This window comes from Cryptotermes secundus, unplaced genomic scaffold (genome assembly GCF_002891405.2).
Source record: "Cryptotermes secundus unplaced genomic scaffold, Csec_1.0 scaffold1031, whole genome shotgun sequence".
Lineage (NCBI taxonomy): Eukaryota > Metazoa > Arthropoda > Insecta > Blattodea > Kalotermitidae > Cryptotermes > Cryptotermes secundus.
Genome location: NW_019718628.1, coordinates 1,045,905 through 1,071,017, shown reverse-complemented (window position 1 = coordinate 1,071,017; position 25,113 = coordinate 1,045,905). Strand labels below are relative to the sequence as shown.

The 25,113-nt window shown below is 39.7% G+C and overlaps 1 protein-coding gene across 1 annotated transcript in view; it reads left to right on the top strand.

Moving 5' to 3' along the window:
* Positions 1-25,113, top strand: part of LOC111862591 (pleckstrin homology domain-containing family G member 5) — a 59,627-nt gene that overhangs the window by 29,918 nt on the left and 4,596 nt on the right. Inside the window, exons 10-20 of the mRNA XM_023848099.2 lie at positions 1,018-1,167; positions 1,405-1,515; positions 2,222-2,368; positions 2,849-3,076; positions 6,094-6,380; positions 7,974-8,168; positions 10,579-11,009; positions 12,857-13,020; positions 15,402-15,612; positions 17,684-17,838; positions 18,800-18,975. Coding sequence (XP_023703867.1) covers positions 1,018-1,167; positions 1,405-1,515; positions 2,222-2,368; positions 2,849-3,076; positions 6,094-6,380; positions 7,974-8,168; positions 10,579-11,009; positions 12,857-13,020; positions 15,402-15,612; positions 17,684-17,838; positions 18,800-18,975 — 2,255 coding nt within the window. The remainder of the gene's footprint in view (positions 1-1,017; positions 1,168-1,404; positions 1,516-2,221; positions 2,369-2,848; positions 3,077-6,093; positions 6,381-7,973; positions 8,169-10,578; positions 11,010-12,856; positions 13,021-15,401; positions 15,613-17,683; positions 17,839-18,799; positions 18,976-25,113) is intronic.

Below are 25,113 nucleotides of genomic sequence, written 5' to 3'. Positions count from 1 at the left end.
CCCGTCCCACAAACACACAACCCCCCCCCCCCCAGCTTAAGGGTTAGTGCCCATCCTTTAACTTCGCCTTTCTCTCCCCCAACACAAAACCCTGCTTCTGTCCCAGCTCCTTTCCCCCCCTCCCACTCCACTGATTTCACTTGTAGACTGGCCCTTCCCCCCTTCCTTCACTGCTCTCACATAGCTGTGTATATTTTCAATACCAGTCTGCTTGTTCCGGTTCTCATGGTCTCTTCGCCTGCGGATTTCTTATATTTTTCCTTCTACCCTGAAGATGGAGGCGATACGTTCCTCCGAAACGTCGGTTAAGATCACATATACACGGTGCCAAAACCCAGAAGACTGCTCTCTTCAGAATATACATGGTTTCCCTAAAACATTTCCAGTATTTCAGTTTTAATTATTTATAAATTGTGATATAAGAGCAAAATAAATTACTGAACAAGTTGGCTGTAATGGTAATCCTGACACTTTTATTTATGAGGTACATTGTTTGAGTCACACCTGGGACACTAAGAATCCTGAGAGGTTTTTCGTGTTGTTCCTCAGCCCCTTAAACTTGACGATGGCCAAGATTGTACCTTAAAGTTTGCCAAAACGACTCCTTTCATAACCTTTCAATTCAGTCGTTTAAAACTGTGTAATTACTGAGAGTATAATTAAATAAACTGTAAGTAAAGAAAGAAAATGTGACTTATAAATAGTAATGTATTTTTTTTATATGAGATTTGATATTACATGAACTCCATTTATAGCTCAGCTAACATTCAACCTAAAATTGTCTGTTTCCATGTACCTTCCATTGTATTTTTGGTAACTGCAGCTGTAGCCTCCAGTATTCTCCCCCTTAAGTTGTAATGATGCCAATTTTGAAGCATACTCTTTGTTCTTTATATAACCCCCAAACATGAGGTACACCATCTTGCTGGAATATGATGTCAGCACTTCCTTCAAGTTGTGGAAAATTATAATTCAGTGTTAGGAAGGATGTGTTACATATGGGCTACTGAATTTTAGTGGTGTGAGACCCAGAAGGACTGCAACAGACTGCGCCTCATGGACATTGTAGTCCAACCCATGCAGAGACTCACCAAGTACTCATTGTTGCTGAAGGCAATCCACAGGAACACAGAGAATGAGGAGCATCGGGATAGTCTTGCCGCAATGGTGAGTTTACTTCAAATAGTGAACCTCTGGGACCATAACAAACTCTTCTGTGTGCTGGCTGGCCAGTTGATCAACAGAACAGAACCAGGCTGGACCAGATTTTAGATAGATAGGCAGGCAGCCAAACATGCACATCTTGGTAATAGGTCTCCAAAAAGAAGCCATAAATTATCACACTTCAAAAGATAGAACCTCATTTTCACATGCTTGTGACATGTTATTATGACTGTGTTGCAGATAAAGTGTGTGGACCAGTTTGTGAATGATGTCAATTCCACACTTCGACAGCGTCAGGATCATGAGCGACTGAAAGGAATCATTGCAAGGATAGAGTCATATGATGTGGTGGTGAGTAGTGCCTTCTGCTTGATTAATTTAAAGCCTTTTTGCTGCTATTGATTATTTCCTCACCATGGTTGTGGAGAGGGACTCCCAGAATTTTAATTACTGTTGCTCTTCTGGTTTCAAATTATTCTGTGCCTTGCACTAGATGAGGCATCTTTATTGACACCTATGCAACGTGTACAGACTGTGGGAATTTTTTCAAGGAATACGGGCATTTAATCTCGGCTACTTTTTCTGCTTCCTAATCAGTTTTATATCTTGAATTTGTGTCTCTGGCTGTATCAATAAATGGGGTGTTCCAGAATTAATGACATTTCCTCTACTGTGTATGCAATGATTATACTGTCTGACTAAGTCCTCTGGAATTGAGTATTGATATTTCCACTCCAAAAGATGGTTATACCACGATCTTATCTTTCCAACCCCTTTGTTTTTAAATGGGACATACTCTATGAAGGTGAGCTTGTTCTTACTCTACTGATATACGCTGATGTGTACACATTAAGTGATATTTCATCGACAAGTGTGAGACATAAATGGAAGTTGGAATAAGTGTGCCTAGTTGATGGCAAATATCATATACCTGTGATAGGAGTGTTGTGATAATTTATGGGCCTTTCTTTTGAAATAAAATGATATTCCAGTGAGATTAGGAAGGACTGTAAGGAAAATGTTTTCTCCTCTTACCTTCTGCCTGTGCTGGTTGCAGGAGTCTAAAGATGATGATGTGGAGCGAATCCTTAAGTTACACAGTGAACTGGACCTCACATGTCCAATGCCAGGTTGTCACGTGACTCAGCGCAGACACCTGCTTCTGGAGAGTGACCTGAAGCTTAAGGACAACTCCACTTCCAAGGTGAGCTAAGCTATAACCCACACACACTGCCAACTAAACACCATAAGGTTCAACACAGTTAACACAAAAAATATCAAAATCTCTTGAGTAGTTTCAGAAATTAAACTTATAGTCAGGGCAATGAACACAGTTTCTCTGTTGTGCATTCATTTCATATACTTCAAGCAATTAGCATTCTTCCTTTGTATTTGGAATGCTCCATGTTCAAACCTCAGCCAGGAGACCAGCTATAGTAAATGATGATTCTCATACTTCTAATCCAGCCATCCAGTCAAATGTTGGGATGTCACCTTAAAATAAGTCAAAAGAGCTTTTTTCCACATGCTTTCCACTTCATCATTCACAGTCAATGTATGTGAAGAAACGTTAGGTAAATAACAGAATAACCAACCAGTCATGTCTTCATGCAAAAAGTGCATGACGTTCACTAGCTGTATTTAAGAGTGGAAGTTATTGTTACAAAGTCACATGTGTTACCAGATGGACGTGCATTGTTTCCTTCTAACGGATGTGCTGCTAATATGTAAAGCTGCGACTAAGAAAGGTGGTGTTGGCGTGCGTGTTGTTCGGCAACCATACATGGTGGATCGACTCATTGTGCAGGAGCTGGCACGGGACTCACCCAGCATTGCACTGGTATACCTCAATGAGTTTCGCACAGCTACGGCGGCCTTTGTACTCAGCAGTTCTGAACCCAAACTCATCAAGGTAATATTCCAAACCAAGAGTAGAGATTCTTAATTGTTTAGTCTGTGGATGATCTATTGCACCTAGAGCTCTCAGGCTGTATCATAAACGCATCTACTCAGAGTTTTATCTATGTAAGAACACATTCTTTTAGTTGTAGGAGTATGTGAGATGACGTCACATACATGGTAATGTGTCTTCATATGGACCTACTGTACCAGCCCCTGGTGATAGGTTAGTGTGGATTATTGACAGAATGATGATTAGCAGGGGAAACTAAAGTACTTGGAATAGGACCTGCCCCAGTATCACTCTTCTGATGACAAATTCCACATGGACAACCATGAATTTGAACGCAGGCCTTCATTGTGAGGAGCCAGTGACTAATTATCTGAGCTGTGGCATGGACGTTTGTTGGAAACTTGTTGAAGTATTGAGTACTTTACATCTAATGCGAGAAATAGAAATCCTTTCCCTCTACTTCATTTAACCGGTCCCTTACCCCTGCATCTTGCATAATGGAGTTCTGCCTAATGCACACTGGCCATAACCTTTCATATTCATGGTTTGATGCTTAAGAACAATGAAAGATTTTCCTTCACTTCTGGTTTAGATAAATAATATCTGTGTAATATAAAGTAAGGCCCCAGTTGTGTGAGCATCAGACCATTAAGGTTTACAGGGATGTGGAGTTACTGATCCAAGGTGACTGGGAGTTCTTTGCTTGAACTGCTTTACCTCCAGTGAAACAGCCTCCAGTATTTATTGGATAGGAGACAGAAATATAGCTGTAATGCCCTTAGGTGGAATTAATCACCATGCCATGAAGGCATATGGGAAATAGAGGATAGCTTCATGCATTCTTAACACTTCGTGGACCAGTGATTTAAATATTTAAATCGTCCTGGGGACCGGCGTTTTTAAACCTACTACCCTAACTNTGAGGTCTGTAGCCCAGGCTTTTGCCACATTCATGAGAAATGCCTTGTATTTCAAAGTTGAATTTTCGTTTAGCCCTTTGAAAACCAAAAATGAATTGAAAAGGGCACAATTTATAAGCCACAAGGCAACTTTCTTCGTCCATTTTACTGTTTTCCTAGGAAGGGAATAATAGGCCAAGTATTGGTCAGCTCTATCAACTCCCTTCATGAACATATTGTACTGAGAAATACAAAGAGGCTTCTTCACTTGGCCATGTCGTCTTTGAACATCGACCATGCTCGAATTGTGAATAGTGGAAATCATATTCACAACGCGAGTATCCCTCCAGGACTGAAGAAGAATGTCCCCCTTCTTCCTGAATGTGGTGTCACCACATTTCAGGGATTTACATTCCTCTTTCAGATCTGGAGGAAGGCCTCTGTTCACCCTAATTGTACCACAAATACATACTTTCCTTGAAAGCAGGTATTCTGCATTTGCCACACTGTTATAAAAATTATCTTAATAAACGTAATAATTTTGATCCATATAGGGATCCAAAATGGAAACAATATTTTCTTACAATTTCTTTCCTTCACTGGAATAAATTTCTAAATTTCCAGTATAGCCTGAAGTGCTTTCTGTGACTACATGAACAAGTAGGCCATACTTTGTGAGTTTCAAAGGATTATACGTTCAAAAATGAAGCCTTCCCCTCCAAGGAATCACAGATTCGTCCAAAGACAGATGCTGCTCTGGCTTATAAACTGTCTGAAATTTCTCCGCGAAAAAGTCTAATAAGGGCTGAATTTTGAAAAGCTTGCCCATTGATTGTGGTTGCAGTTCATTATTATTGAAATGCAAACACCACCATATCTGTTCAAATCTCTTACAACTCATGAGTTTGCCAAAAATGGGAATTTCTAAAAATGGATCAGTGGACCAATAGTCTTTCAAATTATCCCTCTTTGTAAACCCCATTAGAACGTTTATTGCCAACAATTTTTTCATTTCTGCTGAAGTGTCACCCACCCACTTCAACACCTTATAGGTACTGTCGTATGCCTCACGGTGTTGAAGATAGTATCTGTTGGTCTCCTGACACAACATGTCAAAGAAACTATCTCCAAAAAACAGTTCAGCTACTTCAGACACTTGCGTAGGGTCCGATGGCATTTGTCTCACCCCTGGATCACCAGTAAACTTTCCCAAAGTGGGTGTTTTGTCCACTTTACCCCATGTGGCTGTTCCCGCAATGCTAGCACTCGCACTTTCATCGGAGCTCTCACTGTCACTTTCACTTTCTCTTCTGGTCACAATATTTTGGGGGCTCCTGTCACTGCCACTGACACTGCCCTCACTATCAGAAGACGAAGCAGTAGGCAAGTCAGATAACTCATCAGAGATCAAATCTCAGATTTCTTCTTCTCCGAGAGCTCATGTGGCCTTCTACTGCTTTCGTCTCTGAGCCATGTTGACACTGAGAATATCTTGCCTCACACATAGAAGCTTCGACTTGAACAAAGGGACTTTTCTTTAGAGTGAGAGGGGAATAGAGAGTGGTCATGTTGCTGACTCGGAAAACAAACATTCCGAAGGTCAGCTACGCAGTACTTTTACAAACACGTAGCCACCAAAGTGAGGAATAGTGTGTTGAAACATAACGTGTCCTAAAAGCCTAAATCTAGGCGACCTGGCCTGCCACGTTTAAAACCCAAACGCCTAGGCCTAGGCGTCCAGTCCGCGAAGTGTTAACCTCATTAGTATATGGATGTGAGTGACTGTTTACTCCCAGAGAAACAGACCCTGGTACTCAATTGGATAGGAGGGTGAGTGAGTCCCAGAGTTGGGCTGTAAGCTGAAGGAGAACAGAAAATTCTCTGTCACTGACAGGAATCAAGCCATGATTCCCCAGTCATCTAGCCCATAGGCTACTCACTGTATCAACTGAGAATCACTTTGAATGTGATGAAGACCACCATCCCTGCAGCCGCAAAATTTTCACTGATGCGAACATAAGATGATAGTTCACCGTCATACTGATTCATCCTAAAGAGTCTCAGGAGAGTGCCATCTTATCTACTTAGTTGTTTGGATTATATTTCCATTCTATACAGAACTGGGTAGATGGTATCAGAAAGGCTCAGGAACTATATACAGCTGCAAAGCAGGCAAGCAGTGCTGCCAACATTGCAGCAGCATCCAGCATTCCTGTCACCACCACAGTGGGATCCATTAGCAGACAGCCAAGCTCATGTTTTTATGAGGATGATGACATGATGGATCAGATAGAGTGCCAGAGCTGTGCTTCATATGGGACGAATACTGGTCTCATTCCAAGCCGCAGCCCTCGAGGAGGCTCGAGCAGAGGCAGTCGGGGCTCCAGCCTAGTTCACTCACACAGGTGAGGAGGCCATTTTCCTACTGATTACTTATTATATAGTGGTTAGCACAGGAGATACTGGTTTTGAATCTAGAACGTGAGAGTGGCTGTCCTGACTGAGGCATTTTATTATTTTCTGCAGTTGAATGCCTTAAAAAGAACCATTGCCATTTCATTTAATATATATTATGTCCTTTCTGATATATAATTTGTAATCATTTTTTATCATTCTATCACTGTGACAAGTTTCTGTCAGTCAGACTTGGTGATTGTCTTAATTAAGGTGGGTGTTGCCCATTACTAGAGATGTTTTACAACATACATGAAGCTTCAGAAGTTGAGGAGTACCATAGTCCAGAATGTGACAGAATTTAATAATATAGAAGCTGACAGCCATTTGAGAGGAACATAAACTTAATCTGTTTGTTGCTTGCTCCATGCTTCCCTGATAGACTCAACTCCCTCTCTCTTCAGGTGTAACGGTGGGGGGCACCTACTCTGTTAGGTCAATTATATAATGCTAATCTCAATTGTAGGACAACCTAAGTCTGTACAAGTGCATCTGTATATGCAGCAGGGATCAATTTTGTCAGTGGAAGATAATTAGGAAACTTACAGTAACAACTGTGGATATACATATAAAGACCTATGCATCTCAACAGTTTATATTATGTTTCCCTGTTATCTCTCATTGGAGAGCCGGAACAGCTCAGTTGTTATAGCAAAGGCTATGGACTGCACAGCTGCAGTTCAAGTCCCTGTGGGGGCAAGGTTTCTCACCCCTCCACGTCATCTGGACTGGTTCTGGGGCTCACCCAGCCTTCTGTCCAATGGGTACTGGGGCCATGAGGCTGGCCACTCACCACAAACTAGTGCCAACATAAAGAATAGATGGATCTGTACATCCACTCCCCATATGTCTTCATGGCATAATGCTTAATTAGTTAAGCACAGGGACAGCTTTATCTTTATTATCTCCCACTGACAAAACTTGATTCTAGGTACATACATTGATGTAATTATACTGACTTACTTTGTCTACTACTAGAGATTAGCTGTTAGAGGCCAAGCTGGGCAGGTGCACCCCACCCTTTCTCATGAGGACAGAAACAGATTTACTCTGTAAAATGTTATGTTCTTTTAGAACATATCATGACAGTGACTATGAAGACGATTGTTTTGGAGAAACATCCATCCTCCATCTTCAGTCCAGAACATTAAAGTCTACAATGAAGGTGGAGGCAAAATATTCCTTTGAAACATTGATACCTATCTAGCACACTACATGGCGCCACTTCTCAGTGACAACGTTCTTCAGATTTCATGTTATCAAGTTCTGGTCAGTCTTGGGATTCTGCTTTTACTGCATACCTTGAAAAATCTTTCATAGTACTTCCATGTTTTGAAGTAAGAACATAAAACATTATTTAACAAGACAATGTCAAATTTTTTGCTTCACAACTGATGCTCTGACAAAGGTCAGAGTATTGTCTTGAAGTAGTCCAAAATCCCTGTTCCTCGTTTTTCTACTTCATCACATATATTCTTATGTTATTTGATGGTAAATAACTTATGCAGTCTGTGCATCAAAAAATAATTATCTTGTATTTATAGTGGCTCAATGGACATGAATGAGGTTTCATCAGTCAGCAGTGTCAGCCAGTCCCGAGGTGTCAGCATGGAGAATGAACTGAGAGGTTCAAGCATTAGTTCCGATGAGGGTATCCCTGCCCTGACCACCTGCTCATGCAGTGAGGGCAAGGCTGTGACACAGCAGCCAGTTCCCACACCATCCCCTCGGCCAGATCGGTGAGTAAGACCGTGCTTCATAGTGCTGCAATTGGTATGAAAGACGATACTGTGCACAACAGTAACTGTTTCACCACTGGTCATGGATAAGGGTGTGGCCTCTTTCAAAATAGGCCAGTTTTGTCTTTTTATTGAAAATATTTTGATATTTCTTTTGTGAATGTAGTGTTATGAGATTGTCTTTCAAGATGAAATACACTTTTTTTCTTCATATTTTTAATATACATCATTTTGAGATTTTCTTTTGTTTTAAAAAACTGTGTTTAGTAATTTGGTGGTTTGTAGAAGAAATAATTTTAAAAATATATCTGCTGAAATCAAATCATTTTGGGATAGAAACGTTTTAAATTTTATTAACTTTAGGTAATTTCGGGCAGAACTGTTTTAGCAAATTTTGGCAAATTATTTAAGGACATTTGAGTTTAAGTAATTTTCAGGTTCTCTCATAATATTAAATAATAATTAAATATTACAATATTTGTGGGGCTGTGAATCGCAGTGACCACACAGTTCAACTCTTGAAAGATTAATGGTTACCTACATCAATATTAAAAATCTCTGCATTTTGGACACAGGTTATATTCATGTGTTTCATCTAAAAAATAGCAGTTATGTTCGAAAACAGCCTAAATTATAATGGTGATGCACTGTGTTTCTCTTTTAATAGGAAATCAACTTTTAAACATTATTGGAAGAAATTTGTTCTTTAAACAATTATGGTGAGCATGGTGTTTCTGCAAGTGAATGCTCAAGTTGTAGGTTTCATTCATGCACAGCAAATGAATATTTATATGCATATATATAATTTTAGTTGTCACCATAATTCTTACCTCCAGAGTTAATTATCGAGCTAGCCCACTATAGAGATAGATGGCTTAAGAATCCTAGAAAGTGATTCTGAGAATTTAGTACACTTGTCAACTTAGCACAAAAAGGAGACCTTTTGTAACATCTTCTCATATGAAATATCTTTGAGACGAAATAATTTAAGGTTGTATTTACTTGGATAAAATAATTTTTAAGTAACATCTTTCAAGATTACATTACTTATAATTTGTTGCTTTAGGCATGCAAATGCTATAACTTTGAGATTAAATAATTTCATGTTCTGTTTTTGGCACTAAATTAGTTTGTAATGATGTTCTTAAAGATTAAATCATTAACAATCAAGTTCCTTCCATCAAATGTGACACCTTTATAAGTTTTCCACCTCGCCACCACCTGCCTTACATGTTTCGGCTCACCACGGAGCCATCATCAGAGGCATTTATAGTAGAAAAAGGTGTCACATTTGACGGAAGGAACTTGATTGTTAATTTGTTAGTGTGACGGACCAGAATGAAAGACCTTAAACTTATTAAATCATTGTGAGTCTGTTTTTGTAATTTGAATAATTCTGTTCCTTTCAGTGTAGTTCATTTCAGGATGAAAGTACAAATATGTTCAGTATGTAAGAGTAAAAAATTTTGTAACATTACCTTTCAAAATGAATGATTTATAAGTAATTTCTTTTTTATTAAATTAATTTGTTATTCTGTACCTTGATATGCATTTATTTTGAGACAGTAACATTAGATATGAAGTCATAATCTGTTGCTTCGGGAAAGCTCCTTATACACTGGTAACATGTTTCGTCTCCTCCGTTGCTACGATTTGTCACTGCGGGAACTCCACAATTTCCACGTATTCATTGTCGGTCCATTCCGATTGTAGCGGTTGTCGCGGTGATGGACATAAGATAACTCGTCACAATAGTATCTTTCCTAATAACCACTAGATTTAGTGTAAGGTGTAGAATGAATTCAACTTGCTGATGATCAAGATTAGCTGAAGATCCTTACAAACATTGTAATGAATATTTAGGGTCCATGAAAAGCAAGGAATATCTTGATAACCTGAGTGATTATCACCATCTCAAAAAGGACTCTGCAACATTGAGCTGATTTGTTGGTTATTTAATTGTCTATTCAAGTTATGTGATTCTATGCTAGTTACTTAGTTGCTTAGCGGCCTCCGTAGTCTAGGGGTAACGTTCCCACCTCATGACTCAAGGTACGCAGGTTAAAACCTGGCGGAGGTTGTGGAATTTTTAAGGGAACAAGTCCTCCAGGAGGGACTTTAAGCCATGGGTCCCGTGTCTTAGATTTACGGCACGTAAAAGATCCTCATTTCTCTAGGAGACCTCTGAGCAAAATTAGGCAACACACAATGGACCAATAACTGGTCTAAGTGCATGGGGAAACCCATCCCCTCTAATAATAATAATAATAATAATAATAATAATAATAATAATAGTAATAATAAGAAAATAGTTGCTTGGTTACTCATTTAGTCTGGTATCAGTAAATACACTGCAGTAGTTGTTTTGATATGCAGTGCTGTTTTGAGCTGAGACTGTATCCTGCTTCAGGCGCAGTCTGCTGTCCAAGACCCCATCGCCTAATACTCTGAGCGTGCAGGTTCCTGTGTTCTCCAACCTGGGACAGTCACTCCCTAATCTGAACCTGGCCACTTCACCCAACACCAGCCATGCTTCAGCGCCCAACCCTCCCACATCACTGCTCCTTGTACCACCATCTGGCAAGACCAGTGCCAGCACCTCTCATCACCACGGCGGTCTGTTGAGCCCAGGACATCGGGGTGTGTCCTACCCACCACCATCACCCCCACGGGGCTCACTTCGAAGAGGGTTTGCTCTCACACAGTCCAGAAACCCTCCACTGCAGAAGACCAGACATGTCAACTCATCAACAGTGAGCAGTGGTGTGCCAACTGTGACCAGCCCCACTCAGGGCCCTAGCCCGGCAGCAAGCTTTGACTTTGATGTTCCAGTGATAGCAGGTGAGACAATAGGGAACTGTGTGTCTTGACTGTAAGTGTTCTGTGCTATTACAATAATGGAAGTTATATAGCATTGAAGGAGATGCTGATATGATTATGATTGGTGAATGAGTGATGATTTACGTGATAATAGTGGCACATATAAAGGTAATATCCTGGCATTCACTTGGAGAGATTGAGGCAAGCCAACCAAAATATCTGGTAATCTGGCTGACTCAAACCAGGCATTTCCTGAATACAAAGCTATAACAGTACCACTAAAACAGCGTGTTGTGTAACACATGCCTTGGTTCCATTGCTAGGCAATTCATTGTTTCCACACACAAAATCACACCATTTGTTTTTGCAGCATCTGTATCTCTTTATGTGATTCTCCAAGAGTGAAATGTTATATAATAAACTTGCAGTTACCCACTGTCCAAGCCTCCATATTCACATCCATCTGGCATAAATTTGAAAGAAAATTTACCACTTTTATAAAGTTATTCAAAAACAAATTTGCAAACCACATATTTTCACCAGTCATTCAGTAGCTCTTGCAGCTGTCACGAGTATCACCATCCCTTGTCCTCCAACGTGCAGGTGCCATTACAATACATGCTACTTACATGTGTGATCACATTACACTGCGTGTGTGTGCATGCATGTCGAAAATCTTGCACCCATCAGTAACTGTGTCACTGAGGATGACTCTAATGCAAGAACTAAAATGAAAATGTGTCATTTTGGCTTTTTATTGCGTTTCTGTAAGACTTTTTCTCATGTAGCTATCAAAATCATGTAAGTGGAAGATCTTGTTTTCTATATAAGCTGGATAATAAAAAGGTAAAGCTATCCCTGTAATAGGCCATGGAGGCCCATAGGGTTGTGAGACATTGAGGCTTCCACATTTTCTAGACAATTAGCTCACAGATGGCTGTAAGCCTTATGTGCTGGCCGCCCTTAACCCCCCACCCCCTGGAAGGTTCCTGGTACTTATTTCTGCTAGAGGCTGAGTTGACCCAAGGGCCATATTGCAGTTGGAAGGATTAGGTGAACTGAAATATCCTATGACCTCCTTGGGAATTGAACCTGTGACCTTCCAGCTTGTAGCATAGTGCCTCAACCAACTGAGCTACCACGTGCCCCAATAAGGTGGATAATACTGAGTCTGATATATTTAAAACAAACCCCCTGGTGTTAGAACCAGTTCAATGTGTATTCCATCAGTTCCAATTTGTATCCAGTTTAGTATTAGAGCATTTTTATGTCACTTTATTAATTGCTGCTTCCAAAGAAATTCCACTGTATTTCTTCCCCCATTATAGATCTGCAGCCAGTCTTAATCTTTTAAATATAATAATGCTTGTAGTACAAGGAGATTATTACAGATAATAAAATTCAATCTTATTTGGTTTCTTCCAAACCCAAATTCATCATTCTGTGAGATAAAATCTAGACAGAAATCAAAGACAGTTGTTACAGAGACTTACGCTACACATTCATGACTTACTGACAATAATGGTCACAGAAGTTAAACAATTTGATTTAACCTATTTACCTACACACTGTTTTTGCAGACTTTTGTAGACTGCCATACATTTTTAAACACTTTTGAGATGATATTCATCTTTCTTGTACAGAAAGAAAAATAAATCATAATATCTTATACTGAACACAAATCCTTGTTCATTTCTTCATAATAGAAAAATTAATTAGGGCTTATAAGAATATAGTTATCCACTCTGTATTTAAGGTAAGAGACAGAAAAGTTATTTTAAGTATAAGATAATAATGTGAAACAAATTTTATTTGTACTATGCAGCAAGCATGAGTTGCAATTAATGTTTTATTTCTAATATTTGCAGGTATATCCCCACCCAGTGAGGAGCGAGTGACCCCTGAGCCACCTGAGGGTGCTGCAAGCACAGGCCCCCTGAGGTCACACCCACATCGTCATGCCATGATGAAGCGCCTTACGCGAACAGACAACAGACGGTACCATACAGCTGGAGCCATTGATGACTTAAAGGTTTGTGCACACAACTAGTCATGCATTCACTTGGATTAGTAATTTACAGGCCTCATCTTCTTAGGCATATTTTGTAAAAAAAATGCAGTAGCACCAATTAACTCAATGTCTGTCCATCCATCATGCAGTTGGCGCTCCATTAGAAGAACATGATATCTGTGTTCAGGACATTAATAAAGATGAAAGGAAAACTGCAAATGAATACATTCATGAATAATCCAAAATTTAGAATGTTGTTATTGATAAGCAACTAGTCTTATATTAAGGAAGAAATATAAATTACAGGTATATGAAAATAAAGTCTTTGGGAACATATCGGGATCTAAGAAGGATACAGTAAGTGGACAGTTTAGAATATTACATAATGAGAAGTAAAGTAAAGTAAAGTAAAGCTATCCCTGTAACAGGCCGTGAAGGCCCATAGGGTTGTGAGACGTTGAGGGTCCCACATTATCTAGACAATCGGCTCACAGATGGCGGTAACGTTGTCAGCCCTACGCGCCGGCCGCGCTTTATTCCCCAGGAAAATTATTTATTTAATTCCTGGTACTCATTTCTGTTAGAGGCTGAGTGAACCCCAGGGCCATAGTGCGGTCGGAAGGATTGGATCAATTGAAAAAATCCAATGACCTCATCGGTATTTGAACCCGCGACCTTCCGACTTGTAGCTACCGTTACCTAAGATAAAACAGCACCAGATTAGAATTAGCTGAGTTGTTTCTTGGGACCAAGACTGCCTCTGTGGTCTAGTGGTCAGCGTTCCTGACTACAGATCCAGAGGTCCGGGTTCAATTCCCGGGGCTACCAGATTTTCTAGAAGTAGTGGGTCTGAAACGGGGTCCACTCAGCCTAGTGAGGATAATTAAGGAGCTGTTTCAAGGAAGTAGCGGCTCAGGTCTAGAAAACCGAAATTAACGGCAGTGGGGATTTGTTTCGCTGAACACGCGACACCCTCTATCCGCAAAAGTTGGCACTAACTTCGCGGCTGTCGCTCGGTCGGTATAGTTCCCTTGCGGACTAAAACCACGGAGTTCATTCGTATGCTGTATTATTTTACTAAACATCAAACCAAAGAAGCAAGTACATCGTTTTATCCTCTGTTTGACTGGTTAAGATCGCCAGAGAACACCATTTGAGATAGATTAACAAAAGGTTTTTGCATGTACCTATAAGTTAATGGAGTTTGCAAAAGCTGTATTACATGCACTTGGATACTTTAAACAAAGTGTTATGAAGAGGTGGCAGGTATGTAGGTACAATTGCTATGATACTTTAAGTACGGGACTAGAACCAAATCTTAATTCAAGTATATACGTGGAAAATTTGTATTTGAAGTTCTTTCTGCGGACGAAGTATATAGTATGGTCTTCTGGCTTGTAATGCCATGTAGTTCGGAGGGAGACCACTACACGACATTACAATCCAAAGACCATAGTTTTCATACTGGACATCTTACCAAATTAATTAAATTCCAAAATAAATAAAGACATGCCTCCTCCAGAATTATTCGATGCACAAATGTATCATTAGAGGAAAGACGTAATGCGGTGGGGGGCAGGTGTGAACCTCACGCAACCCACAAGCAGCTGCGCACGCATAACGTGAACGTGATAGCACGTTATCAAGTTCGTTTTCATTCACACACTTTCTATAGTGCCTGTTGTGTGGCTGGCCTGAAGTGAACCGTTGCTGGAGACGTATATTTCTAGAGATGTAAACATTTGGACATTCTGTCTTGTATTAAGACGTTACCACCAGTTGCGCCACCCTTACGAAGTCAAATTTCCTTTTTATACTTTCCCAGATGTGGTTGTAATTTAATTGCTTTTGTGTATAAGTTGTGAAACGGGATACCTCGATCAGTAAAGTGACTTATTATGAACCACTACTGGAAGAAGTAAGTTTTTTCTCTTCACCTCCATGTCCAGAGTGGCTCTCTCTCTGTGGTCTACCCAGCCACCTATCCAATACGACTGACATAATGAGAAACTCTTGGATTTTTACAATTTGTGTAACATTATTGAGACGGTGAAATCTATGAGATTGCAATGGATTTGATATGTTGCTTGGATGGGGAAGGAAAGAAGTGTTAGTGAGAATAACTCTAGAAAAATGCCTGCTTGAGAGAGATATAATGTACAGTAGCATTAAGATGGATCATATGGAAACAGGGTGTGAGAATCAGAGATGGCTGGATATGTCTCAGGATTATGTTCAGTGGCAGGATTTAGTACCATATTAGTGGTGTTAAATCTTCAGTGTCTGCTGCCCTAGAATCAGGTGATCACTGATCTCTCAGTGCACTTGTACACTGCTAATCCCAGACTCTACTTTATCTCGTACTGATATAATTTCATCAAGTCTCATATGTCTGTGAGCAGAAGCAGGATAGCCGAGATGCAAGTATCCACAAGCGCTTGTCATGGAACTGTGGCCCTGGGATGCAGGGATCAAGTCCAGCTAGCAGCGACCTGCCTGCCACCAAGTATGTAAGCAACGAAAGCGTGCAGAGCTCCAGTGGAGTCAGCTCCACAGGCAGTGTACTGTATGGAGACAGTCTGGTGGGAGAGCTGGACCTCTTGGAGCCAGATGGTGAGGGAGTTTAATATCTAGATTATCAGCAGTCTTCTAATTAATTTTCAAACAATATCAATTTTACTGTTTTAATGCATCCTTCTGTCTTCACTCAAGAAACAGCACCATTCTTTTAAATAACTTTCATGATATTTAGTACAGTGATTCATGAAAATGAATTTACCGAGCAAATTTATTCCTAGCCGGAACCATCTCAGTGTTCAGAATGTATTATCACTTCATATGAAAGTTTAACTCAGAATTAGACATAATATCCACCACACTACAACTAGAATTGTAATAAATCATTCTGCAAATACATAATGTATTTTATACTGTAAAGACATATTAAAGCCCTGTTCATGATTTTCCAGTTGCTGTGTTATTTGTTTTCTCATGTTAGAAAAGAATCATTAAAGTGTATTTTTTCTTCTAAAATTTCTGGTCATGCAAACTTGCAGTATCCACTTTTTTTGAGTCTGCTATTTCAGCACCAAGTGCTACCAGCCAAGTTGTCAGCCATCTTTGTATACACTTCTAATTTCTCTCTAATCCATAGGAGCATGATGGTAGTTTCTAATAATTACAGAAGTTTTCATGAAGCATATTCTGATATACTAAGGTCAGATAAAAAGTGGCAACACGTCTATAGTTCTGAAATGACTTTATTACCTGAGGTAAACAAACTTACATTCTATCACTATAATCGCCCCCCATGTGCACCACCTTCTGCCAAATTTGTGGAAGGCGTCTTACACCATCATCGCCTCCACTTCTGTTGATGTCCAGCAGTGACAGCCCTACAGGACAAATAATCTCCTCTCTTGTATTGTAACGTGTCCCTCACAGTGGTTCTTTCATTTTGGCAAAGAGATCATAACTGCATGGACTCATATCGGGTGAGTATGGCGGATGTTGCAGTATCTCCCATTGCTAGCAGCGAAGGAGATCCTTGACAGCGTGGGCAGTATGAGCCCTTGCATTGCCATGAAGGATGATGGGGTTCATTGCCAACAAGTGTCGTCGCTTTCTCCTGAGTGCTGAACGAAGATGATTACGCAGGAAATTGCAGTAGTAGGCAGCATTTACTGTCGTTAAGGTACAGTGTGGTGCAGTATCACTCCTTCAACGTCATATCTCACAATGAACATCGCCTTCACATTACTCTGTGTAGGGCGCACTTTCTTTGGACGAGGAGAGCCAGGATGCTTCCATTCATTTTATTGTCACTTCAAGTGTGGTTCGTATGAGCGAGCCCAAATTTCGTCCAGAGTGACGAACCTTCCAAGGAAGTCATCATCTTCCCTCTAGTACTGGTCCAACAAGTCCTGTGCAATTGTGTAATGTTGCCATTGTTGCACCTCAGACATTTTATGGGGTACCCAACATGCTGCAGTTTTGCGGTATCCAAGAATATTGTGCAGAATGTGGAGCATGGGTTTGTGGCATATGCCCACCTCAGCACCTAACTCCCACGCAACCCATCGATGATCAACATCCAGCAAAGAAGCAACAAGCTGAATTGTGTGGTTGTCAACATGGGGTTGTTCTGAACGACATATGTCCTGAATGGCATCCCTCCCTTTGTGGAACAATTTCACCCATCGTACCACTGCATGATATGGTAAAGCAGCATCACCACATGCTTTTCACAGTCCCTGATAACAGTTTTGAGCATTACAACCTCATGCAACTTCAATTCTTATCCAGGAGCATTATTCTTGTTTCATAAACATGTTGTTAGGAGCTTGAACAGGGCTCCTGCACTTCAAGACAATGCACAATGCAACTCAATGAAATACAATCAGAGCCACTCACTGCACTACTTCAACTGAACTTCTGCTATCAGCTACAGATGGCGCTAGTGCCATCTGATGCACATCTTTCATGTTACAGCGGTGTTGCCACTACTTTTTATCCAACCCTTGTATGAACATGATGTTTTGTGTTATAAAATTATGGTAGATTTTTCTTTGATCTTTTCTAAAGTCATCTATAAATACCAGTCAGTATTCCTAGTATTTTTATGTCATGCAGTTCAATGCTGTAGATTTTAAGTTACTGTTAGCTGTGCCCTTTGTGTTTACAGGGCAGCCTCTGCATATTGTGTGTGGGAATCAGGCTGGTTGCTGCTTTGACACTCTCTTATCAGAAGCAACATCTGTCAGCAGTACTGCAATGGATGAGGCTGAGACATCTGCTTGCCCACCCCTCTCCCCAGCCATGGAGGCCATCAACATGGAGGTGAGTATAACAGAGCATTATGCTCTCTGCCTAAGAATGACATCATAGAAATAGAGAAGAGCATGAACATTGGATGGAGGCAGACAGTGTAACAGTCAATCCCCATCTCAACACTTTGTCCATCTGTATATCTTACATATCATAATTAAAATATTTCAAATGCCTGTGGAAAGAATTCATGAATGTGAAGTACCAAGTGGAATAATAACAATTTTATTTACAATCAGCATAAGTAATTAATTTATTTAACCTGTTTCAAACCTACAGATTCATCATGAAGGACCAGCTCCTTTATGTAAGCTAATAAGGTTTATGTAATTGAAATTACATTCATTAAATCTACATCATTATGTCATCTAAAATCACTATGATTTTCAGTTTTTTTAAATATTTAAATGCAATATTTTGAAATCAGTATAGCATTCAAAGTAGGTTAAATTGTGTTCATATTTATCCTTGCATGTTTGTATCAATTATATATATCATGCAACAATATAAACAAAATGGAAATGGAAAATTTTACTTCATTTTGTTGGTACCACCGAATGTAAAGGCCTATGAGCCTTTGAGTCTTCTGGGATTGTAATAGTTTAATTGTGAAAAAGAGGGAGGTGTATGGGTTCTGGATTTATTAGCACCTAGCAGTACACAGAGTGTAATAATGTGTCAACTTATGTAATGAACTTCCTGAAGGTGTGTTAAGTTATGTAATTCTTGTGTGTATACTAAAGAGAAGGGGAGAAGGGAAGGTTAGTTATTTAAGAACCTCTCATTTATGACCTGAATTCTTCGTTGCTTAGGAAGATAACGTTTTATGCAAGTTTCCTGAATAAAATTTACGTTTTAAAAAAGATTTTAATGTTTAAAAAATCAGTGCTCCTCAACATACTAATTGAATGATCAAGAATTCTATTTAAGTATTACAAATCAAACACAGTTTACACTGCCTTCTTGCTTGCAGCTGCTCAGGTCACATTTAAGTCCTGGGCCCCCAGCACCTTCAGACCCTGGAGGGTCAGGGACATCAAAAGTAGAAGTGAGGGAACCACAAGATGGTGCCACAAGGAGTCCCCCCAGCAAAACAGATTTACTAAAGATGAAGGACCTTATACTAACAGACTCATCTGTGGAAGCCTCGTAAGTAAAGATTATTAGATTTATGGTACCGTGGTGTTGAATACTGTACTTCCTTGAATACCCTATGCCCTCAAATAAGCCACACACCCCAAATTTTAAGTATTGAACATTAACTAAACATTAAACATTAATAAACATATTAAATGATAGACATTATTTCATACAAATGAACACTTCTGTGTTATTTCTGATGGTGCTACATCTTCAGTTCCCAAGACCTGGTGTCCTGCAATATGAAAATGATGCAGTACTAGCATCTATGGTGGTACTTCATCTTTATTCAGTTGTGACTTTGTCACATGAAACTTGCTCATTTCAAACAAAGATTATATACCCACAGCATTTTATTCACCATTGCTTTCTTCATTGTCATTGTCATCATCAGCAGAGCTCATGCAGTCATCATAACTGTACCAAATGAAATCATCTTCTGACCCATGCAAGCTATTTGATGTGCTTCACTTTTTGAAACTCTTTCCTACAATTATGGGCGAAATATGTTCCCATGTGCGCTTTATCCTTTATCTTTAATTTTTCACTAATTGTGAAGGATCATAATCACATGCACTTTTTTCTTTTTATTGCTACTGGGGTGGGACTAAGTCCCTTGCACTGCGGCCATAGCTTGAGCTATGGTGCGGCCTATCACATACCCTTTGAACCTTTTTTTTGGGGGGAGGGCTCAAAAGCACAATGTAAAATCGTAAAAATATTACCCAGCAGACCCAACAGCATAACGCACGCAGTCGCGAGAACAAGACGCAACAGAAACACAATACACACGATAGGGAAGAAGAGCTCCAACAGAGTAGGATGAGCATGACTGGCATAATAAGATACGACGTAGCGATCGGGAATCCTGAACAGTTTTAATATTTTTACGATTGACATTTGTCAATATATATGATGGACATATATTTTAGTTATTTTAAAGTGAAGACAAGGCATACAATGTACTAGTTTGACGTGAATTGAGTAGCACCTGAAGATGGCATTTTTATGCCGAAACATGTAGTGAGAGTGAGAGAAGAAGATAGATAAGTGTACGCACTGCAAGACGGATTAAACAAATCATGAACTTATTTACATTCTATAAATCCTAAGCAGGTTAGTACCTTTGGATACAGAACATGTCAAAAGGTTACATGCATAAGTACAGGCAATTTTAGCTTAAAAATTAATATAACTTAATTTTACATCATTCTCTATTTACATTGAAGTATTCATCTAAAGAGTAGAAGGAATGAGCATGTAGATAATTCTTTAACTCTGATTTAAACTTTTTAGTATCATTGCCCAAGTTTTTAATACTTTAATACATGGTAACAAGTACAAGATTATATGTGCAGTGCAGTGTATATGTGCAGTGTTAACAAGAAAGTTATGTTTAATTGAACAAGAAATATGATGAAAATGAATGGTCAGTTGATTTAGAATGGAACTTAACCATTATTGCATTTGTCTTGAAAGTCTGAAGAGAACTACTAAAAGAGATATTCACATCTCACAAATTCTAATTAGGAATAATAACAACTAACAGCCCTTTGTAGACCAACATTTAATTTGATAAAATATATCTAATTATTTCCCCAGCTCCAACAGCATATATTAAACTGGAGGTGTAGTTACAGGTGTGTGCTGGGGATAAGTTGAGCCTTATAACATGAGTGTAAAAATCTCTGTTGAATTATGTCAAGTGCAATAAATTCTCCTTATCAGTTTAAATATTATGTTTCTTAAGGATATTAGAATAGAAAGTATTTATGTTTTATATTCTGATCATTTTAACCATATTGATGGAATTACATCAGGTAGGAAATTTCAGATATAGAGCAGTAAAATTCCTGTTGACAGTCTACTGTGCCCAGTAAATGCATGGTTAGTAGACAGCATAAGGTGATAAGTGGTAAGTCCTACTACCCTGGTGCATTTGGAAACGATTCATATTGCCACATATATGGAGGCATTTACTTACTTAGTAACTTTTATTTATTGCTAGTGGGGTGGGACTAACTCCCTTGTACTGTGGCCACTTCTGGCCTATTGTACCAGCCCCAAATGTTAGGTGAGGGTGATTGTGGAGCAATTGGTGGAATGGAGATTGGCAGGGGAAACCGAAGTACTCTGAGAAAACCTGCCCCAGCGCCACTTTGTCCACCACAAATCCCACCTGACCAGACCCAGGATCGAACCCAGAACACCGCGGTGGGAAGCCAGCAACTAACCACTTGAGCTATGGCGTGGCCAATACTTACTAACTTACTTACATGTTTACTCATGGAGCTGAGCCCTTCTTGAGGAGCCACCAAATATGCAGCTACTCAAGAATTTCCCAGCATTTTACAGAACCCGAAAGTTCACTACCATGCTCACAAGAGCCCTCCACTGGTCCCTATCCTGAGCCAGATCAATCCAATCCATAACATCCCATCCTCTCTCTCTGAGATCCATTTTAATATTGTCCAAGGTCGTTTATCCAGAGGATCTGTCCAGGTCCGAGGCTTTGTGTGCATTTTTGTAACGGTTATTTTTTACGGTGAGGAGTTGTTAGTCCCACGCCCAACCCCCGAACTTGAGGGCCACCCCTTGTCGGTTCTCCACTACTGCTTATTCAGTGTATTCACAGCTTCCATCCATACCTGGAGGGCATCTCCTCCATCCACAACCTGAGGACACGCCATGCAGTGGTGACAAGGGACCCACCTAATATGTGTATGGAGGTATGCATGAGGAAAATAACGGGTTCCAGATTGGATTATTGGATTTATTGGCACTTTGGTCACAGTCTCTCTTAATTACAATTAATACAGCGCTATTGCTGATTTGCACACTTTCCAGTGCACCGTTGCACGGACACTAGGATTCTCTGTTTCCACTAGTCATCTCCTAGCAATGGATTTCAACACAAAAACTGTCACTTCAAATCACTATGAAGTCTTTTTGTCATTTCTTGTTCAATCACCATGGAACCTCAGGACTCAACTAAAACTCTCCTGGACTCAAGTCAAGTCGCTTCAAGTCGAGTTGAGTATTGTATTACGACCGATGGTAAGTCGGCAAGTGTGTCTTGGAATAAAGCACCCATCTTGGGCTTATGATCAGATTTTTATTACTGTCAGACAGTTTCAAGTTTGTTGATGTGGGTCACTCTATCTGACAAGAGGACAGGTTTGTCATTTACAATTTTTGCTCGCCCTCACCAGCACAGTCATTTTTGGGTCTGAGTCCCATCGGACCTATGACCATATTTTACTGTTTCAGATTCAAGACATTCCTTTTTGTCACCTCCTGCAACTTGGAGGGCTATGATGAAGATATTTGACCCCACTTCCACATGAGATTAGTAACATCCATTTTTGTTTTAAGTTATAGGCCCTGCATGTGACATTATTACTTGTGTATCACTTTTCGTGTTTGATCATAATGAACATAGCAGACTTTTGAAGAAGTTGTTATATGTGTACGCCACTGAAGTAAACCGGTTTATCAAATGTACATTTTTGTTACCCTTGTATCATTGCCCTTGATGTTAATTTACTGAAGGCAATCCTAACAAGTTTTTTGTTGTAAATCATTTGCAAATGTCAAACTATTTCTTTAAATATCTCCCACATACAGAGGTGTTTTAAATACTGTCATGTGTTAGAGTGTCTCGATATCAGATCCACTGATTACCTACGGATCGCCACCACAGTCAACGACAACAGTCCCACTGAATCACACACACTCCAAATATCTCTGTAACCACAGCTCACACAAAAGTCCTCTGTCTTCACCAGATGTTTCCTGCTAACTTATTTTAACACAGGAAATATAAGAGTCTCTCTGAACCACACACTCCAAATATCACTGTAACTGCAGCACACATAAAGTCTCTCTGTCTTCACTAAGCGTTTACTAGTAACCGATTTTGTTCAACATTCCACTCAATTGTCTTCCACTTAAGTCAAGTCCCAGTCAAAGTCACATTGTGACTGATGGTCAGTGAGTGAGTGAGTCAGTCAGTCTTGGAGTTGAGCCCAATCTGGGGCTTATGACCAGATATTTATTACTGTTTTGACAATTTTGGTCTTGTTTTTGTGGGGCACCATATTGTCTTACATCCTCTCAGCACAGATCCCACAGAAAATATGTTGTCAGACTGTGAGTTCATTGGTCCATTACCAGCGCTGGTCATAGTGCGGACAACATAGAAAACACAGCCTCCTCTATTGTTGCGTAACCTAGCCATGGACTGTTTACCAAGAATCTGTCTTCAATCGAACTTGTTTACCAAACTGTTGCCTAACAATATTAACAGCTGGTACAGTGATGGGGTATTGGCTTAATGCCAAGAAGTCATGATTCGATTCCTGAAAGAGACAGGAGATTTGTTTGAAGAAAGCATTCTTCTGGGATGTGGCACCATGTACATGCGGTGTTAACCGACGTTTCGGAGGAACGTATCGCCTCCATCTTCAGGGTAGAAATAAGAATAAGAAAATCCGCAAGCACCTATTCTGACTGTCTCTTCGCTTGCGGATTTTGTTATTTTTCCTTTTACCCTGAAGATGGAAGCGATACGTTCCTCCGAAACGTCGGTTAATACCACGTGTACACAGTGCCACATCCCAGAAGAATGCTTTCTTCATAGTCACTGCCGTGAAAACCTCAAATCTTACAAGAGATTTGTTTCTTCTTTACAGTGTTCAGATTGGCTCTGAGGTCTACCAAGCCTCCTGTCCAGTCTGTACTAGGGGCTCTTTCCCTGGAGATAAAATGGCTGGGATGTGAATCATATATTAATAACTCTTTACCTCCTATATATCGTTGTCACTGAATATGATTTGGAGGAAGTAATAAATAAATAATGTCCCAGGTTGGTAGTGTAATGGACATCAGTTGTATGTACGTAGTTCCTCAGCTGTGTTTAAAATGCTGTTAGACATGACTGTAGAAACAAACATAAAAGATGGACATTACATTCAGACCCTTGTGAATAAAATTAATTTATATGAAAGCTGTTGGTCCACAAGAAGCTGCATGTAGAGAATATCTTTGCTTCTCTCTGCCATACATCCTCATGACATGCTACTTAATTAAGCATTTTACATTCATCTTTAACACAGTGTCCTTGTTAAACTTCAGTACTTCACCATTGACTGAATATTCCAGGAAAGTGCTACTTAATGTTAATCTAATATGCATCAAATACTGCAGTTGATAACTTACAGAACCAGTAAAAGTTATGTTTGTCATGGAGTGCTCATTGAACCAACGTGCAAGAAGAGATTCTGTCTTTCTTAGCATGACCACCTAATTTCCAAAATAGGATCTAGTAAAAACATGAGGCCTCCTCCTATGACAAAACAATTTATAAGAAGAGAAAAATATACTGTGATGGTGCACTCTTCCAACATCCCCATCCTATGCCGAACTGAAACCAAGAACTTTCCTATCCTATTACAGAATTTAGTTTTAAATTACCAAACCTAGCCTAACCTAATTTGTCACAGCTAGTCTGTAGCAGTTCTTGACAAACTGGCACAATTTTCACATTACTTTGTTTGCCTGTCAAACTTCTACAGCCATCGTGCTGTAGAGAGAGCCTGTCTCCTCATTTTTATTAAGTTAGAGCTGTTTAGATAGTTATATTTAGTGGCATACATATAACGTTTACTAATGAATGTCTTGTTATATTATTATATCAGTATTTTATTATGTTTCAGATAAGCCAGTAAGTTTCTGAAGATTTTAATGTACGAGGGGGGACCCAAAAATAACCGGAATTTATTTTTGTTATTTTTTATTTTTGCATTTTTATTGAACTGTATATTAGTCACCTTCAAAGTATTGTCCATGTGCATTAATGCACTTGTCCCAACGCTTTTGCCACTGCTCAAAACAGTGCTGGAATTCTTGAGGCTGGATACTATTCAAAGCCTTTAGCGTGTTTTCTTTGACTTCATCCACATCACGGAATCGCTTTCCTTTCAGACTTCTCTTCATCCGTGGAAACAAAAAAAAGTCCGACGGAGCCAGGTCGGGTGAGTAAGGTGGATGAAGCACAATCACCATGTTGTTGCTTGTCAAAAACTGTCGGACCATCAAAGCTGTGTGGGCTGGAGCATTGTTGTGGTGAAGCAACCAGTTCCCATT